This window comes from Acanthaster planci, linkage group LG01 (genome assembly GCF_054643075.1).
Source record: "Acanthaster planci isolate LZ-2023a linkage group LG01, COTS_SCS, whole genome shotgun sequence".
Taxonomy (NCBI): Eukaryota; Metazoa; Echinodermata; class Asteroidea; order Valvatida; family Acanthasteridae; genus Acanthaster; species Acanthaster planci.
In genome coordinates, this window is record NC_141777.1 from 24904648 (window position 1) to 24924888 (window position 20241).

A 20241-nucleotide genomic window follows, 5' to 3' on the forward strand; every position below is an offset into this window, starting at 1 on the left:
ATTTTTTTGTTACATCATTTGACCAATGAGGGTGGATCTACTTAGTAAGGTCATTCTTGCGCATTTTCCATGCGGCGTGAGTTGAATTGCTCGTTGTGCAGTGAGGTACGGTAGTGGCCAATTCTTTTCAATATTTTTGCCAACATGATTAACTTCATTTCTTTTTGCGTCTTCAGTAGAGACTTATGTATGATTAGTTTTATTTCGTCTACTTTATTATAATGTTTAAGGGCTAATTCACGTAGAAATAGTGGTAAGGTGAATGAAAATACAAATCGTTTTGCATGTGAACTCGCCCCCGTTACCCATCATGCCCATACCGCCTTTGCTTGTTTGCCCAATGTATTTCATGCCAAGTCGCCAACTCGCCCCCCGCGGTATAGAACTCACATTTTGGCCTAATTCAATTGCGTTCTGCATAGTCCTTCCTAAATTAAGTTTTAGTCCTAGCCTATAAGCCTTATCGCAAATACTGCATGGGTGATTTTGCACAATGGTAGAAAGGCATTGTGCCAAAAGTGGCAATGTTTGCTCCTTTTTCCTTTCGACAATGCCTTTCTACCATTGTGCAAAAGATTGTAGGTCAACTCGCCCCCTGGCCGACTCGCCCCTTACCAACTTGCCCCCTAGCCAACTCGCCCCCTTACCGACTTGCCCCCTGACCGACTCGCCCCCTGACCGACTCGCCTCCTGACCGACTCGCCCCCTAAGTTTGCCAAGCACCTATGGCCGGCCCATTCACCATTTAAACAAAATACAATCAGTCAGAGATGGAATCGGTGATTGCTGCCCCTAAAAATAGGTTCTGGGGTTTGCAGCTGGCACTCAAAGTTGAGTTTGTTTAAAGCTTGGTGGATATTCCCTTCGTGTGAAATTGTGGGTAACAATATTTTTTTTTTTGTATTGGTAAAAGTAATTCAGTATTATCGTGTGTATGGCCCATGGCACAATGCGTTTCCTGAGTATTGTCTATTGGATTTCGTGCGCCACAACACCAACACCCTACCATATTAACCCTCCTATGCTGAAGTCACTCTTTGGGTCATTTGGTAAACACCTCAAAGAAGCACAGCTGTGTTGTGTTGTGCACTGCACTAACTGTCCCTCACAGGAATATCAGATTGCACTTTTGTGCTGCCCAAGAACTGTGCTTCACTGTTTCATGTGCATAATTGTGCAGTAAACCAAATGCAGTGAAGAGGACTGCACAAAAGACCCTGGGTCATTTTGTGCTGACAACCTACTGTGTACACACTGAACCTGTGCATGTTTGAGTTTCATATAGAAACTACATGCTCACCAGTGACTGTGGGCATTTGTGCACATTCGTGCTGTAAAACCATAGGAAGGTTAATTAACTTTGCAAACTATTTCAGATAAAAAAAAATGGTACATATTAGGCATAATGCCCGGCGACGCAAACCTATGGAAGTGTTAAGGAGACATGATTTATGACAAAGGGTGTAACGGTCGCTACACACTTTCAGGTTCCGATAACATCACAGGATGCATTTATTAGTTCACAATTAACACTAAATACTGATTTATTCGGCGAGTACAGTCATCAAGGATCACATTGTTGATCGGCCATATTGAATTATATCCAAGCATACACTGTCGGTGTCATGACGTCAGGGAAAAACAGTCATGTCATCTGGTGCCCGTTACTTGTAAACAAATTAAGAGCACTCTCAGAGATATTCAATTCCAAAAACGGAATGAAAATTACGCAAATAAAAAATAATAATATGGGGCATTAAAAATTGATATTAGTGTACAATGTACCACTATGACTTTATACATCACACAAAAAGCGTATATCCAAGAACGTAAATCAATTTTCGCAGTATATGTGAGGTCCCAGTCGAGTGAATTAGCAAAAGAACACTATAACTAACTAACTAACTAACTGGAGTAATTGCGAAATACCCTGCCACTCTAAAAATGACCCCTGGAATTACTGGTTATGTGGGTACAAGGTGAAAATCCCTGGCCTTCAGAAGAGTGTGACTTTGACCTGTAAGTATGAGGTTTATCATGCGGCTTGGTGGGGTATTCTGCAATTGGATGTCAGACAACTCGACTGTTGAGTCCACAACTTTTACTGTCCAGCGAGGGTCTCGGTTCTCAACTTCTCACTTCAGAGCCGGTTCCATGCATGGACTTGGGCAATGGCATAGCTTACAAGATCGTGGACGTATCAGAGATTTAGATGTGCCCACTGTGGACGAATGATCAGTTTATGCATGGTCCATGGCCATTTAAGATACAGTGGCACATGTTTGATAAGTAAACATGATCCAGTCCGTGAAGTTCCGCGGCATTGTCGACAGTTCCATTTGTAAAGTAAGGGTAAAATTACATGTACTTGCAACAGTGAATCGTTTTTGTTCTGATTGGAATATTTTTGTACATGTACGTAGAGTAGAAAATAGAGCAGAAGAAAGCAGTGCCGAGTTGTATCATGATTGCACATACATGTTGGCACATTTACTCCAACCATAACTAGTCTACTAAGAGGCAAAAATAACATTCAAAATACCCACTGTGGTTAATCTTAAAGCCCACTAAAGCCCAAAAGCCAATCGTTGTGCCATTCCTGAGTGGCACTGGCGTGATGTGGCGGCGAGAGATTTCTGATGTGTTTTATTAAACATTATGTTTTTATTTATATCTTTGGGAGCCAGTTCTAAGTCAGAATTAGTGTTGGCCAATTCCAGCATTTTTAGAATCAATTCCGATTCCATCCAGGAATCGCGATTCCACTCGGAATCTATTCCAATTTTTACATGTGCGAATGCCATTTTGGGTATACCTGAGATTACGTTCAAAATGCACTTGTAAGTTGTTTCCTAAATACTTGTGTCATTAAAAATTACCTCCTTTTATTTCATGGGAAACATGAAAGATTTGTTATGACAGATTTTTAAATCAGAAATTTTAAGTTGATGGAGGTACATCATTTATGGGAAAAGATTATCAATCTATGCTAGCCCGTCGGTTTTCAAGTTCTAAAATGCATATTTGACAAGAAAGAAAGATGAGGAATCGCAGTCCTTAGCTGGAGCTGGAACCGGCTCTGAGAATTCTGGAGACGGCCCAACCCAACCCATTATGTCACGTATATTTCTGCATCGTACGTATAGCTAGTGGAGTTTGAAAAGTACATGTATATTGCGTGCATGTACTTAAGCGTGATCCCAAACTTATTTCAAGTGATCCGGAACTAGGAAACCGACTGCAATGCACACGGGCATATACGTGCAGCACGGGTGCAAGATTGTTTGATTGCGCAAAGATTGACCTATGGATTGACTTACTACGGCCACCATATTTCTAAATACCTCTGAAATTAAGCTTGTCTATATCAGCTGATTTTGTCTCCAAAGAAAGAGATTTCTCTGAGTTGTAGGACAGTCTATGCATTCTGATATGTGTCTCTACTGTTTGTAAACACTCTGTATGCTTTTGCTTGAGTTGTGGTTGTGAGTGTGATGACCAGCATGGGGTCTGGACAACTTGACCGTTTGAAAACTCAATTTGGGCAAACGCGACTGTTGACACAACTCAATTGTTGAGACAACTTGACCGTCTGTGTGTCAAAAGTAGTGCCCAGAATGTTGTGCTTTGTACAAAAAATGAACATCGGGCGATTTGTCTTTAATTTTTACTTGCCCGAAAGAAGAAATTACTTGTCCGGGGAAATTGGACAACTGTTAATGTCGAGGCCTGGACTAACAAATACAAGCTGTTTTTGTATTTATTTTACATGACTTAAAAGAATCTTCAGTTTTTTTTTGTTTTTTTTATCTTATTTCATTTTCCCCCACGCAAGCGTTTTCCACGTTCTACCCCGAATTCCGCAATTTCCACGGATTTTCCGCCAAGTGGAGAACTCTGAACCTCAGTCAAAAGGAGCGACAGGTCGAGGGTTGAGACAAATCGTCCGTTGAGACAAATTGCCCACTCAGCCAAGTAGTCTTGTGAGATGTGGGTAATATTTTAAATTCCAACTATTTTAGTACTGGCTTCATACTTGGCCTACACGCTTATGAAACTTTTGGCATTGCCATGTCAATAGTCAAAGATTATAACTAAGCCGGCATCCAGAATTGGGCATCTGTTGGGCCAGGGCATTGCCAGAGAGGCGAGGATGCCATGCCATCCATCTCTGTGAAAGCTGTGCCACCCCACGCTCAGAGTAACGTCACGCGATGCACACAATGCCAAATGCAGAGAATGGTTAAAATCATAGAGCTATATTAAAAAAACTGTAAAGTTAAAATAGTTGCACCTGCACAGACCTTCCCCTACATTTGAATTTTATTACGAACATGTATACATGAAGACATCAAGGTTGAGTTGTGTCTGTGTCATGTATGTTGAAGTTGAATTGTCTTGATGGACAACTCGGCAAACAGTTGAGTTGTCCCACTAGTTCGAGTTGTCTCAACAGACAAAGTGGCGGAAGTCAAGCGGGCAGAGGGATAAGTTGTCCGACATCCATCATGATAAAGGCAAACTAAAACTGTCACGTGTAGAAGCATATTACCTGTTGGCCTGAACATTCACCTAATAGTGAAATGCATCTGAGAAAGATTCCATAATACATGTAGGCTTACCATGTACACATGTACATGTATGTGGACACCACTCTTTTCCCTACACCTATCCATCTGAAAGCAATAAAACTCAACTTCATAGGGTTTGTGCACAGGGTGTCAAGGGGCATCCGTACAATGTGGAATTCATTCCCATGTCCTACACATCTCAATTTCACACACTTGCTGAGGATTGGAGTTGCTGATGAAGTAATGCTGTTAATCTGCATTTGTAAAAGATCTCTCATTTTCAAGACACTAACACTAGCCATCCCAAATCCTCTGATTTCAATGATTTTACATACACCCTTGGGATTTGGGCTAAAGAAAAACTAGAGCCAGGCACATTTTGATTCCCTCTTCACATCATACATGTAACTGTATATGCATGCACTGGACAGGGAGAACTTGTTAGCTAGCAGTAATACTTGGAGGGCCAATAATCACACACCCTGTTTGGGTCTGAGGTTATGGTTATGATCAACCTGAAGACTCATTTGGGCAGTATGTTGGTTCAGAGGTGTGGCTAAGCGTGTTGTATTTCAACTATTTTTGACGGCTTTATTGGTACTTTCACAGAAATTCAGCGCATGTCAAGCTGGTGAGCAACGGATGAGCCAAAATGAGTGAAGTGATCACCCCTTCCAAACTGAAAGTGGCTGAGCTCCGAAATGAGCTGCAGCTGCGCGGACTTGACACTAAAGGGGTGAAAGCCGTGCTGGTCCAGCGGCTTGAAACTGCCCTGGCCGCAGAGAATGATCAGGGGTCTGCCGAAGCATCTCCCGTCCCCGAGGGGGAGGGGGAAGAAGAGGAGGCAGGAGAGGAGGAGTATGAGGGCGGGTACGAAGGCAATGGGGTGGAGATGGGGCAGGAGGCCCTCGAGGATGAACTGCTGGGAGGCCAAGAGGAGATGATGGAGCCTGCTGAGGGCACAGACAAGTACACGGAAGAAGATGCGCCAGCCTTGGAAGAGGCTGCTCCCGAGATGCAAGAGGACTTCCCAGGGGCCGGGGAGGAACAGGTTGAGCCGGAAGCAGAGGCGTCCATGGAGCAAGGACTTGAGCAGGAGGAAGGACTTGAGCAGCAGGAGGAAAAACCTGAGCCTCAGGTGGAAGAGCCTCCCAGCGATGTCAAAGTTGAAGCAGCTGAACCGGTCCTCAAGGAGGAGGAAGGTGTTGAAGTCAAGATGGAAGCTGAGGAGAGCAAACCAGAAGTCAAGGAGGAAAGTGCCAAACCTTCAGCTCAAGCGGAGGTTAAAGAAGGTAGGTTGGTTCGCATATTTCGGTTCTGAAAGTGATACAGCCAATGATTAGACTGTCTGACATGTATAAGTCACTGTTGCTTCATGCTTTGTTTTCTGTATCCTATGATAGGAAAAATGCACAGCTCAACTTCAGACTACCTTTTGGATTGAGTAGGATACATTGATGGTAATAAGTTCAAAACTTAATTTGCGCCAAGTTATTCAGCTGTCACTGCAATATCAGAACTGAAACAAGAAGAGGGTAACACCTGTCCCCACAACTCTGTCACTACTTACCAAGCAAAAGAAGTCTCATCAACATGGTAGTGGCCTGGGCACATTGCTCCATTATACATCTTATTGTGTTTTTTTCTCAGAGAAAAAAGACAGTCCTGCCAAAACTGACGACAGAGAAAGAGATAGGGAGTCTCGGGACAGAAAGCGAGACCGCGACTATGAACACCGAGACAGAGGGCGCCATGACCGCTACCGAGATCGTTCCCCCAGGCGAAGGTACTAGAACTCAAGTGTTCAGTGTTCCTTGTTTGCTAGAAGTCAACCTTATATTGCCCTATTCAAATCTTCCCTTATTGTTGCCTATGTGGAAAATGAACTTTCTTTTAAACTTTTTCCCAAATTGTAAAGTAACTTGGTTTCAAAACAACATGTTGCTAGTCACAGCCTCCCTGATATGAGGCAGTGCTTTTCCGTTATCCCTAACCTTCCAAGACCCCTCAAAATTAACGGAAAATTTGGGCAGATTTTACTGCATCTCAGAAGGTAGGAACGGTTTCAGCTAGCAAGTTGTAAACTGTAGCTGAAGTTTTAGCTTAAAAATACTCTTTTTGCGGCCACTTTTTTAAAAATGTAGTACTCAGTGCATTTTTACTGCCACTTGCCCAGGATTATAACCAAAGTTTGTAGATATTTGGCAACATTGGCAAGAGGGAGATGGAAGCGTTATTGATCATATTGTTCTTGACTTGAGAAAAATGCAATGACTATGCCACTTGTTTCCAGCAAAGCTAAAGTTCTTAAAAGGTTTGGGATAGTTCGAGGGCAAAAAGGCCCTGGGAGTCAAGGTTATAATGTACCCTTTCTCATCTGATCTTTGAAGTCTTTTTCCAGTTTGGGAAGTCGGTCGCTAATTTTTTTTATTTTTTTTTTTTTAGGACACCTTCGCCACCTGTCATGGAGGAAGATGACGACATTCCAGAAACCACCTGCGTTCTCAGCAAATGTAAGTTGCTCATTTGACTTGTACTGATATGATCCCAAAATGGATAGAGCTGTCCTTGCATTATCACACTTGAATTACTGGTACACTTCATGAAAATAAATCCTTTGAATTGGCATCCTGGACCTGTACCCAACCGAAAACTGTTTACACCAACATACAACGATCACGCAGTGATTTTAATCCTGTGCTGTCCTGGCGTTTCTGTAGACATCTCTGACTTGAACATGAAGGTGGCAAAGGACGGCACCTCAGCCCAGCCTCTCCATAACGACGGCTTTGCCTTCCTGTGGGGTGGAGTCAAAGCAACGCACGGTGTGACCAAGGGGAAAGTGTGCTTTGAGGTCAAGGTACGTTACAAAGCTGATGCCAGACCCATTAAAGAAGTCCAATCTCAGCGCTTGCGGCAGAAGCTTACTTTACAAAAAGGAATGTGATTTTCACGAATGCTGATCAACACATACTGTATCTAAAATCCTCAAGCCATTGCAGACGTTATGTTTAAGTGTCTAGTGCCGCACTCTACTACCCAGGGTGAGGTTTGTCAGGGTTTTTTCATCAGGAGTTTCCTGGTTTCCCGGATTTTTCAAACAACTGGGATAATTGTGATATCACCATTAAGGTGTTTTTGCCTATTAAAAGTGGTTAACTATAGCAACAGAGCCATTAGACCACATTTCAAAAACAGAACAACATGGACTACTCAATTTTCCGTCTTTACCCTTTTTTGTGTGTGAAGATTAAGAGAGAAAGCTATCCAAAGACTTCTACCCTGAAATACAGAGTCTCCTGCAAAGGACAAGTGAATTCTTTTAAGTCTCTGTTTTAAGTATCTGCCCTCCAGTTCATTACACTGAGCTTTCGTTAATTTTCTTTTTCTCAGCTGGAGGAACACCTGGATGTGGACCATCTTCCCCCAGAAGAAACCAACAGGCACGTCATCCGTGTTGGCTGGTCTGCAGACGAAACCTCACTTCAGCTCGGTAATTAATGATGTGAAGAGGTTTTTGTGTGTACCATCTCATCCCTGTATGTGATCAAAAAGATACACTTCAGTGCCAATTTTGAAACCGTGCATTTGAGGACAAGTAACGAGTGGAAAAGGATGAAGAATTGGGATGGCATATCCTCAGTTTCTACCCATAGTTTTGATCATCTTCCTGAAATCGGGGCCACAATTCCCAGGTATGGAGACCCACCGAGACTGCCCTTTTTTTCCCCTTTTGTGCAGGTGAGGAGGCATTCTCGTATGGTTATGGTGGCACAGCAAAGGTTTCCGTCAAATGCAAGTTCACCAATTACGGGGAGAAGTTTGAAGCCGGAGACGTGATCACTTCGTGCCTGGTAAGATCAACACTGCTCTAAGATTCGACTGAGCCCAGCCAACCTGATCGTATCAAGCAGTGTACTACTTGAAATGTTTATTCTTATGGACACAGTACGATTGAACTTGGCCAGGATTTTCTGGAGGTTTCTGCAGGATTTAGGAAGATGGAGCCCAGTTTGTCTTACTTTTCATGGGATTTGATGTCCCTTTACAACTTACTAAGAAGGTACAAAATGATGTGCCATTGTATTTCGTACACAGTGATTTACTAGGAAGGTTTCAGTAGGGCCTCTCCAAAAGATACTTCAGGAGTCAGGGTTAAAGGTCAGCTCTAAACATTGCTTTTCAATGTGCCTCTCAAAGATATGAAAAAATATGTCACACAGACATCCTCTCAAACCCTCTGTCTGAGCCCATGGTCGGCCAAATCTGGAAATATTCCTGCAGATAGATCGCCATTTTGATTTTGAGCAGGTCATTTGCATGAGGAAGTGAGAGAACTCTGCATGTTTTGTGGACATTTGACGGGAACAGGGAGAGGTAATGGCTAGCAAAGGCCCTCCGTGTGATTCCAGACCAGAGTTACTGGCTTGGTTAGGTCAAAGTACATGTGGATTTTATCCCCCAACAGTGAGTGAGTCAAGTGGAATCTGTTCTTTTTTTCTTTCTCTCCACACTACAGGACTTCGAGGGTGACAAGCCCACTATCTCCTACAGCAAGAATGGCACAGATCTTGGAGTGGCCTTCACCATCGAAGACAACTTGGAAGGCAGAGTGCTGTTTCCACACTTGCTGCTGAAAAACACATCGGTATCGGTCAACTTCGGACAGAAGGTGAGAGGCTGCTGGAGATGAGCTTGATGTAATACAGAGTATGTGGTCATGCGTCAAGAACCAGTGGGCATAATTCCACCTAGCTGACCTGGCTTGATGGTAGCTGTTGCATTGTCAAAACGAGAGGCCTCTATTTTGGCCTTGTGATATTGATGTTGTCTTAACTCCAGTTATCAAACACTGACGTTGTTCCCTCACCCCCCCCCACTCTTGCATTTTTAGGAAGAGCCTTACTTTCCAATACCCGAAGGCTATACTTTGGTGGCCAATGTCCCTGTTGAAGATCGCGTCCGCGGGCCCCTGCCTCCTGCAACCAAGAAAGACTGCGAGGTGAGCAACAATTCAAATCGACCGTTAAGATGTACAGCGCTTATTCATTATTATTCCAATTGTACCCAGTGCCGGTGTGCCTTCAAGTGGTCATTTTGTTATGACCTCAGTCAATTGATTTGTCAGATTTTTGTCTGAAAGAGATTTTGGTTTAGTTTTTGGATGCTGATGCATTTTATTCCAACTACCGCCGACCAACCCGTGATTTTGCTTGATCTTAATCGACTAGTTTAATAAAAGCTTCAATTTCATTTTTTAAACCCACCTCAATTGAAAACACTGTGCACAGCCTGTATTTATGTACATGTATACAGAACTAGGTGAGGTTTGTTTTTTTGTGACAAGAATGTACAAGTGGGTTATTGCAGAGTGCCACAGTGAAACAGAAGTGATCACACGCCACCCTTAATTTTTTGTCCGCTTTTCAGATTCTCATGATGGTAGGGCTGCCGGGTGCCGGCAAAACCACGTGGGTCGAGAAATACTGCGTGGAGCACCCGGAGAAGAAGTACTACATCCTGGGAACCAACCTCATCATGGACAAGATGAAGGTAATGGGAAATCACCACCAAAAGATTACCTGTTTCTTAAAGGATAAAAAAAAATCAGCAAATACCAGACTGAGCAGTGGTGTGTGGGCTTACCCTGAAGGCTGCAGTACCTTTTATTATGTAGCTCGTAGACCCCTCCTAGTAAATGTGTATTTGAATTTCTTTAACCCTAACCCTCCTCAGTCCCCCAACAGGTGAAGGATTGAGGAAGGTTAGGGTTAAGGATATCACAGAAGAGAATTTATTGTAAGAGATTTCATCGTCAATTTGAAGTTGTCTTTAAATTTAGTTTGGAAGTGAAACTGTCTTTATTATTTACATGTAAGGTTTTGTAGAGATACATCAGTAATAGCTTCAGGGATGGTACTTTCGGTTTGCAGTAGAAATCCTCAGGGCTTTTCGAAGTCATTTGTAGTTATTAGTGAGGTTGCTTTTCACATTGCTTACTATTTGTAGCCTGTTTCTACTCCTTTGGTTGGTGTCCTGTTTGTCCAATAGGATGCTTTGGAATAGTTGGAAGGGTTTGAGTGAACTGATCATTTGAAGTTGAAACCGCATCTTGCGTGGTGATCTCACTTCATTGCAAAGCACTTCCATTGTAAAGAAACTTGAACAATGCTACGTTCGCATTGCACAGTCCAAGAAATTAGTGTTAATTAAGTTAAGAAGCAGGACACGTACTTCTAAGACTGAAGCAGTGCAAATTACTGAATGCAAGTCGGCTTCAAGTCAGCAATAAATATTGTGATAAGACTTCTGCAGGCAGTACAACGTGACATCAAAAATAGGAGCTTGCATTCTCTTCTGTCACCCGAGGCACTATACGAGCATACAGAAAGCCGCAGCATGATCATAAGAAGAAGCAGTCAACAAATCACTCAAAAAAAGGGATGGATCAGAACAGGAAGTGGAGGACCACTTTTAAGTAAAGTTGCAGTCAGTTCTAAAAAGTGGTGACTGTTGTATCCAGTCTTCCAATGTATCTTGCATTTTTAGACCAGAGAAGGTTTACATTACACCTTGGCACCAAATGGGACATTTTGAGGGGAAAAACAACTTCAGTAAAAACTAGTTACAGTGCGAAACCAACAGATCAGTCACTATCAATCGTTACTTTTTAGAAATAGGAAACATACATATTTCTTAGTCAGAAGTTAGTGAATATGTGCATGGTTATATTTTGTATTAAAAATTTTCTGACATTTAAACTGTGTTTTCTACATAGGTCAGGAACCTATTGTAATGTAAATTGCAGCCTTAGTGTAAGCCACCTAACCTTGCTGTAGTCTCTTGTTTGATGCAGTGTTTGTTTTCTTATGTGTTTAAGAAGTAGGGCAGGAAGAACTCCCAAGTTATGCAGGTTGACTGTAGAAGCATATTGTTATATATAGCCGATGACATAATGAGCAGGCCGTTCAGCCTTTATCCTTATACAGATACCGGTCGCTGTACAACAGTGATAAAAACCACCATGCTGCTTTGATGTACGTTGAGTGGGCCCAGCACAGATTATCACAAGAGTTAAGACAAAAAAAACACACACAATCCTATCACATTTGTAAGTAGAAATGAGAGTCGCCCCCCCCCCGAGAAAGTCGTCAGTTGTATCGACAATTTCAGCACGGCGCTGTAAGTCAGATCTCTGTGACCTTTTTTTTTCCGAATCTGGTCTTGTAAGTCATCTCTTGTACTTACAGCTGTCTTCTTTGCAGGGTAGCTTTGTTGCTTTTAGTGGTTAATTGGCATGCCGTGCCTTGAGGGGTTTGGGTTTTTTCTTTTTCCAGTTGGCTTGATGTTAATGAATCCAACCCCTAAAAATCTGTAGGTCATGGGTCTGCCCCGCAAGCGTAACTACCACGGCCGTTGGGACAGCCTGATGGACAAAGCCACTAAATGCCTGAACCGGTTCTTTGAAATGGCACCGCGTAAGAAACGTAACTTCATCTTGGATCAGGTGAGTGATTGATAATCTTCCCCTCCTGTCCGGTTTCTTCAGATACCACTGTTCTGTAGCAATCAGCCAATCTGTATTCAGTATTTGAGTGTAGGATCTTAAATGTAGCTTCCCTAATGGTTGATTGTGCTGCTCTTAAGCCAACTGTTGGTGAACAGGAGGGCTTCAGGTCATAACTCTGCAGTCAAACATAAGTGTAAATTATCTTTTGCATGTTATATTAGTGTGCATATTTTGCACAGTAGTGTATTTCAGGAATGGAATGCCAGGTGATGACTGTTGTCAGAAATAATACTTTTAAATTGCATCTGTGCTGGGACTTGCTCTTAGCTTCAGTACAGTTGAACACGATTGACACGAGCACACTTGAGACGAGATCGCGCCTACTACGAGCATATTTCTTCAGTCCTGTTCAAAATGTACACATTCCCATAAGAGAAAAACTTTTTTAATACGAGCTGTTCTTAGACGAGAACACGGACAAGATGAGCACTTTTGTCTAACCCGCAGTGTCTAAAACTATTGTCCGTGGCATTTTTATAATGAGTACAATTGAAAATGCGTCTTGAAAAGCTTAATCCCAGTAAATACTGATCCACTCGGCAATTTTGCGCTGCTGTTTTACCACCGATGACTTGACAACCCTGTTCCTTGTGCCGCTAGAGGGGGCGTTATTCAAGATGACAATGGGTGTTGCGATGTCACAGCATCAAAGGAGTTTCAGTCACAGCGGGTTAAGTCCGAAAGAGGTATTTTTTTGTTATTTAAACCAAACAATGGATAAACCCGACTCAAAAATCATTTCTAGGATGGAAGTTTTGATGCCGAGGAAAACAAATGCACAAACAATTCTCCTCAAAGACCCCACACGGTCAATGGAAAGAAAATTGAAATAGGTTTTGGAAATTACACCCTTTTAAAGTTCCCTTCCTTCAGTTAACCGATGTCTCACATTCACCTTTCAAAATAAACTTGCACAACCCTGTCGCACATTAAAAATGAAAGTTACTGTTCCATAAATTAAAAGAACATTTTTACAAAATAGATCCCTCCCGCCAATTAAAAACCAATGGAAATTCCCCAACTTCAACGCCCTCTTACATCCGGTTCTTACACACATGAACTGGTTCTCAAGTTTACTAAACCTTTACTTACATGCAACATCGGGTACCAGTTTCCAGGTCGTGCTCTTCCACGCGGCGCGGCCGGCAACTTACACCACTGTTCTCAGCTGTTGTTTCAGACAAGTAGGCGTATTCAAAACCTTTTGTTTTATTCATTCGAATCATATTGATAAATACGATTTAAATTTATTAAAAAGTTAAGGCTGGTACATGTACATTGAATACTCGTCCACTACATGTACTGTACCATGCAGTACATCGCCGTAGTGTATAACAATGCTTTCTGGTGCATGACGCTAGGTTTGCGCTTCATGAATGGGATAAGTGTCAACACGCATAACACGAGGTTCACCATAAGATGAGGCTTTTGGAGAATCCCTTCGAGCTCGTTTTAACCGTGTTCGACTGATGATGGAATAATTGTCTGAAAAACAGAAGCAGCCTACAGGACAAGTAAATAAAGATTAGAGAGTGTGCCAATGATCAGTAGGAAGGAGATTGTCAAACAAAGTGAGGTGACCGTAAAAGCACAAGTTTCAGAGATGGAGATGTGTTGAAGGCATCGTCTCTTGGCGTAATTAGTGGCCGGAAGGAGGAGGAATTATTGAGACTCATTATGCAGGATTGAGCTGATAATCATTAGAAAGAAATCACGACTCGTGTTCAGGAATTGTCGTCTCCTTGTTAGAAGTGGCTTGATAGGCAGTGTAGCCAATGTTACTGTGTTGTTTTTTTTAATGGAAATTCGAGAATGTGAGGTTGTCACTGAGCAACTCAACTGCAGACTTCATGCATACCCAGCCTTGTGTGGCAAAGCATGATACAACCTAGACCCCAATCATATCACTGGCAAATGGTCTTGATGTTCTGGTTTGTTTTGTAAGCACCCTAAGGGGCCAGAATCTGGATTTTAAGAGGATTTGATGGCAATTGTTTGAAATTTTTGGGGGGTAAGTCTTACCCCTGCGGACAACACAAAGTGAAGTGCTTGATTATACTGAGGCAGTGCAGAACTTTAACTTCTAAAAACTGCTCTGTGTATTAAAAATTTTGCTGAAAGTTTTCAAGGAATATGCAGTACGTGATACTTTGTTGAATAAATGTCACAGCTGGTAGTCTCAAGAAGTAGTAGAGTTGCATTTAAGTCTGTATATCTCTTGACCAATTGTAACTTGTATGTTGTAGCATATGCTTTAAGTATATCTTGTGCTGGAACTTAACCCGTTTTGACATGTTTTCCTTTCAGCAAAAGGTGAGTGCAGGGGGCTGGGAATCGTAGATAGAATCAGGAGACTCCACATCCGTCTAACTAGTTCTCACTTTAAACTGATTGTGTAAACCCCTATTGTGGACTTGATCATTGCAGAGCGTGCCACGTCGTCATATCCTGTCCTTTTTAATTGTGAGCTTCATCCTTTCTCATTTATTACCCCCCATAACACCGGGGCATCAGACCAATGTCTATCCTTCTGCCCGCCGACGAAAAATGCGACCATTTGAGGGTTTCACCAGCAAAGCAATCGTAGTAGTACCCACTGATGAGGAATTTCTGAAGCGAATTGATAAACGCACAAAGGAGGAAGGCAAGGATGTACCCGAGCATGCCGTGTTGGAAATGAAAGGTAGGATGATCAACGGAGAGCTGAAAAGACTCCACTCAAAACCAGAGAGAGAGAGAACCAGAAGGGCTCTCGTTAACGTAGGCTTCGTGTAGGGAAGCTGTCCTTTAGGGGCATAGTGTGTAGGGCGTAGTGAAACCCACACCAGTGTGTTCTCTGATCCTCTTTGCTCTGGTTTTTCCTCCCTTCCTGACTTTCTCCCCACAGCCAACTTCGAGCTGCCGGAGGAGGGGCAGCTGTTTGAGGAGATCAGTTTCACGGAGCTGAGCCGGGAGGAGGCCAAGCCGGTGGTAGACAAGTACATCAAGGAGGGGCGTGCGGCCGTTGGCTCACAGCCAAAGCGCTTCCGGGACGACCGGGAACGAGGCGGCAACTGGGGCCGCGACTTCCGGGGCGGCGGTGGCGGTGGCTACAACCGCGGGGGCGGCAGTGGCTTCAACCGTGGGGGCGGGGGATACAACCGTGGCTATGATCGTGGTTACGGCAGGGGAGGCTATGATCGTGACGGCTACAGAGGCGGATATCGTGACCAGAGACAGAACCGTGGAGGTCAGTGCCATTTGAAATACAAGGCCATATACATGCCCCCTTAAGTACATGGTAATACCAGAGGTGGATCTTCGGGAATACTACATTTTTGGCCATAATTTGGGTGTTTCCCAAGGTATTTTATTTCCAACAATGACAATCATGACTCTTCCAAATAATAAATGATTTCCCACACGTCTGAGGTAGAGATCAGGGGTAATGCCTAATTGTAATATGTGACTTTTTTGTGTGACATGTTATAAAAATACAACTAAAAAATGCCTCTGTCAGTTTGATGAGAAATATAATAATCTGCTAAAGCCAGGGGTTGACTGAATTTGTAAATCTTCTTGTATTTTCTTCCACAGGTTACGGTGGCGGCGGTGGTTACGGTGGTGGGGGTTATGGCGGTGGCGGCGGTGGTTATGGTGGTGGGGGTTATGGCGGAGGTGGTTACCGTGGAAGCGGTGGTTACGGCGGCGGTGGATACAGGGACAACCGCAGCTCTGGCTATGGCAGCGGTGGTGGCTACGGCAACAGAGACAGCGGCGGTTATGGCCGGCGAGATTCGGGGGGCTACGGCAGCCGAGGGGGCAGTGGCTATGGTGGTGGAGGCGGTAGTGGTGGCTATGGCAGCGGAAGCTACAACCGACGTGATCAAGGATCTGGCTACAACAAACAGGTAAAGGGTCGGTTTGTACTCGTCGCAGATCCGATCTTTAGGTTGCTAACTTGCGAAAGTTGAGCATATCAACAATTCAATGGAATCCCACTGCAAAGGTTTGGTATGTGCACATGAAGTTAGAACCAGCCTTGAGGCTTTCACCACTCCTGTCTATGTAAGAGTTGCTCTGAGAATTCTTCCGTGAAAGACTGTGTCATTTGCAGGATTTTGCAACTTTTTCATAGCTTGTTTGAGGTAATTCAGGTCTTTGTATTTCCATACACTCACAGTTTCTCTTCGAATACACAACCATTTCCTGCTAATTGAATTGAAGTGTAGAAATTTGTTTGAGACAAAAATTATTTCCTCCAACTTAGGGTGAAAAACATTGGCAGCAATGAAAAATTTTTGAATTTGTGAGATTTGTATTTGTCTTGCCTGGACAGAGCGGCGGTTACGGCAGCTCTCAGGGTGGCTACAGCAGTCAGGCCAGTGGCTACGGCAGTTCAGGTGCCAGCAGCGGTTACGGTAGCGGCGCTTCCGGCACTGCAGCCACCGCATATGGCAGCACAGGCACGGCAGGCTACGGCAGCTATGGCACAGGCACTGCGGGCCAGGCCACCACCGGGGCCAGCCAGCAAGGGTATACCAACCAGCAGTACGCCCAGTACCAGCAATACCAGCAGTACCAGCAGTATTACCAGAACAACCCACAATATGCCCAGCAGTACGCCCAGTACGCCCAGCAGTATGGTAACTATGGAGGGTATGGCCAGGGCTCTGGAGGTACATCCCAGTAAACTCATCAACAAGCAGTACACCCAGCAGTATGGTAACTACGGAGTGTACAACCAGGGCTCCGGAGGTACATCCCAGTAAACTCATCAACAAGCAGTACGCCCAGCAGTATGGTAACTATGGAGGGTAGGGCAGAGCCTGGAGGTACATCCCAGTAAATTCGTCAACCTGAAAGAAAAAAATATGAGCTCATATTACACTGACAGCCTTTTTTTTATATATATACATTTGAATGTTGGAGAAAGAAGGATTTTTTTAATGTGTTCTGAAAGAGTTTTTGGTTGTATGAGCTAGTGTCAGTCCATATTGTGGTGAAAAATTAATGGAAGGGGGAACTCTGATTTTAAATATGTAAATATTTTCAGATTTGGATTCTTTTTTCCTTTTTGTGGTTGATCGCCGAATTAGGGCACTATTCACGAGGATGATGTCTATGTAATAGGGTTTATAGTAGCCAGTATGACGCAGATGAAAAAGATCTCTATCTGTGACTGCGACTAGCGCATTTAATCATTGGATTTCTTTCCAGCAGATGTGAATATAGGAAGTTTTGGTAGAGAATCGTCATCAAGTGTTGATATTGAAGTCAGAAACAAAGCTAGGAACTTAATGTGTCTAGTTGAAGGAATAAGTGAGATGCCCAGTCATTGCTTGCAAGTGAATTTGAAATCAGTTGCATAAATCAAAATCCATTTCCATATTTTCTTTGCACGAAACTCTTTTTGACTTAACAACCAGAGCCTTTTAAAAAGTTCTTAGTATTTTCCTTCATGGGGAAGTGACTCACTTCCCCATTAAGGAAAATGCTAAGTAACGTTATCCTGATGTATATACAAAACCAGTCCTAATCCAATTCCTGTGATAATTTGGTAGACAGTGTGCTAAAGATGTTCTCTGGTTTCACCGCCAGCAGCTTAAATGTTGAACACGTTCATCCTTATCACTAATCACCAGTCGAAGAGATCAGTTATGTGGTTTTGCGAGTAGCACATTGCGTACCAAAAACATTTAATCTTTTCCGGGCAGAAATGTTGGGTTTGAAAGAATCAGTGGCAAGAATCCCAGTCCCAGATGAAAAATCAATTTTTTTTTCACCCATTTTCAAAATTTCATTCTTGTATCCATTCTGTGAAGATCTTAGAATCACATCATACAAGCCGTCATTTGTTGCTGTTGGTGCATTGTTTCTTTGGTAGATAGTTTTGATCTTTAACGGCTTAGCATGCATGAACAGTGAAACTTTCTGCTTAGCAGCTCAAAGTTCACCACTTCCCAGAAACAAGATGAAGGTGAACGTCTGTCAGTTTTGTAAGAAACATTTTGTATCTTAGAAAATTTGTTAAAAGTAGATTAAATTTCGTTTGAAATTGTAAATGTAAAGTAGGTGAGAATTTCTTAAAGTTTTTGTTTTCGTGATCGGCATGTTGTGGAGTAATTTTTAAGAGTGAAGTGAAATACTATAAAATGTAAATTTTAACCTTTCGACAACCAACATTTGATATTGTTTTTTGCACATTTAAAAAGTGTAGAAAATATAGCCCAAGGTACGGACACCACACGCTAGTAGATGTTTAAATTCCAGTCTAGATTGTTCCTGAGCGCATGCCCATCGTCTCACACGTTTTTTATTTCGCCAAAATCGCTATATAGTTGCATGCTTGTTTATATTGCTATTGCCTTCAGGCCATTTTTTTTTCACACGCAGTTCGGAAAAAAAGACAATTGTAGAACTCAGGGACACAACCAGTTCCGATCCTGGTCTTGTACAAAACTTTCAACCCATTGATGTGTTTACTGCTGACGACATTTCCAAAGTAATGCAGCCTATTTTGATGGTGGAAGTTGACAAGGGGATGGATTAAAAAATCAAACATTGGAGATACACCCTAAAATTTCAGTCTTCGTTTATTTTGTTTTCAGCGTCACTGTGAAAGCCAAGCTCCTCGTAAACAAATTGTAACCATACCAACATTACAAGAAGTAGAGGCTGTGTTGTGATGTGTTTACAGAATATGCATAATTTGTAAATATTGATTTCCTTACCTTTTGGCATTCTTGATTCTAAAAAATGCAATCCCATTCAGAAGGCTAAGTCTGATTAAAGACTGACTGAGCCTGATCCATGAGCAGGCAAAACACCTGATGCGCAGAGACCAGTGAGCCTTAATTTATAATGACTGTCCCTTTTTCAGCTATGAAAGAGTCCTTATTTCCCCCCTCCCACACACACACATAAGTGTGTATTTGCCTGCAACTGGGGACCCCCTATTGTTCCTCTTTTGTTTGTACTTTAACTTTTTTAGAAGACCACCCATATGTTTTGTACACAGTAGTCAATCGGGGACCCTCTGTCAATCGGGGACCTTATTGTCCTCTATTGTTCAGGGTCCCCAATTGCATGCAGAAACAAACTCACACACACAAGAAAGGTGAATCTTGCAAATTGAAGTAGGGCCTAAACTGAAGCCCAGTTCATCCATTAATATAATTTCCGATACATGACACTGCAAAATGAGCAACAACAAATTACATGTGTAGAGTTCTCCAAGTCTGAACGCTGTACAAATATCTACACAACTCTGTAAGCAGAGTACATGTACAATAGTACGGAGTTACATGTACTTCCAGGTTACTCTATTGACAATCATTCGGTCTTCCCAAACATGTGTTACAAAAGTTAGTGTATTGTACATTGTAAACAACGAAAAATTGCCCTTTGGACAGGAATGATAGGCGGCTTGTGCATACATGTATGTGCAAGAGCACGTTTCAGCAACTGCCATTAAGATGTCTCAAGGCTAACACAGACGAGCATTTAATATTTGTGAAGTAAGATCGGGTGTTTTCTAGTCCCTGAACTCTTGTTCGTATACCATTGCCCAAGACAGCCATGGAAAGCGATCTGGTAGGAGGGGGCAACATGGTACACGTTCAATCCGGGTACTGTAGGCTGAGCCACATCGGTATTGGCCTATTAGGGTTCTGCATGACGTCATTCCAATGTTGTAGCTCTTCGCACGTGGCTGACCATCCGAGCTCACACTATGAAAGAACACAAAAATGGAAAGGCTTTTGTGAATTCAACGAAGACAGAAGCTAGGCTAACCCTTTGCTAACCCTTTATCCATGTGAGTTATATTGTAAATGTGTTGGGTATGTATCGAGCGAATCGAAGTACATGTAATTTTACCGGTGGGGGGTTTCTGCGCCATAAGCCCGATCAACACCGGGAGTTTGTTGCTCTTACTATAAAGAGAGTTCAGGCCTACTTTGTAGCAGCCACGTTTAAGCGTCACACCGTGGGGCTAGCGTGCTTGTTTTCTAAATGTTACTTTAGATCCACCGCGAGTCCAGATTCGCTGAGTATAAAGAAGACAACTTGTTTTCGTTGGGTTCCAAGCAAAAGCAACTGGTATACCGCCAACCAAGG

At 42.8% G+C, this 20241-nt stretch overlaps 2 protein-coding genes across 5 annotated transcripts in view; one reads left to right on the forward strand and one right to left on the reverse strand.

The window, feature by feature from the left end:
• Nucleotides 1–18703, forward strand: LOC110988959 (uncharacterized). 2 transcript variants are annotated; one of them, XM_022252985.2, is made up of 16 exons: nucleotides 64–105; nucleotides 3836–3990; nucleotides 5181–5863; nucleotides 6222–6357; nucleotides 7017–7084; nucleotides 7292–7431; nucleotides 7965–8064; nucleotides 8313–8425; nucleotides 9091–9243; nucleotides 9466–9573; nucleotides 10002–10124; nucleotides 11950–12078; nucleotides 14656–14824; nucleotides 15029–15370; nucleotides 15718–16031; nucleotides 16460–18703. In XM_022252985.2, exons 3-16 carry the CDS (start codon nucleotides 5224–5226, stop codon nucleotides 16811–16813), a joined length of 2889 nt encoding a protein of 962 aa, XP_022108677.2. In that variant the 5' UTR covers nucleotides 64–105; nucleotides 3836–3990; nucleotides 5181–5223; the 3' UTR covers nucleotides 16814–18703. The 2 variants fall into 2 exon arrangements, with proteins under 2 accessions (XP_022108676.2, XP_022108677.2); XM_022252984.2 differs by lacking the exon at nucleotides 3836–3990 and having other exon boundaries at nucleotides 1–105.
• LOC110988973 (uncharacterized) overlaps nucleotides 18699–20241 on the reverse strand; it is a 10079-nt gene continuing 8536 nt past the window's right edge. For all 3 annotated transcript variants that reach the window (XM_087136185.1, XM_022253001.2, XM_022253002.2), the window contains one exon: nucleotides 18699–19853. In XM_087136185.1, the coding sequence (XP_086992311.1) occupies nucleotides 19743–19853 (111 nt within the window). In that variant the 3' untranslated portion in view covers nucleotides 18699–19742. The remainder of the gene's footprint in view (nucleotides 19854–20241) is intronic.

Excerpts from the sequence above, each read along its gene's own strand:
- LOC110988959 (XM_022252984.2), top strand. The coding sequence starts at position 5,224 with ATGAGTGAAGTGATCACCCCTTCCAAACTGAAAGTGGCTGAGCTCCGA. Across the intron at positions 8,065-8,312 it reads CGAAACCTCACTTCAGCTCG|GTGAGGAGGCATTCTCGTAT; the intron begins GTAATTAATGAT and ends CCTTTTGTGCAG. Across the intron at positions 15,371-15,717 it reads CCAGAGACAGAACCGTGGAG|GTTACGGTGGCGGCGGTGGT; the intron begins GTCAGTGCCATT and ends TTTCTTCCACAG.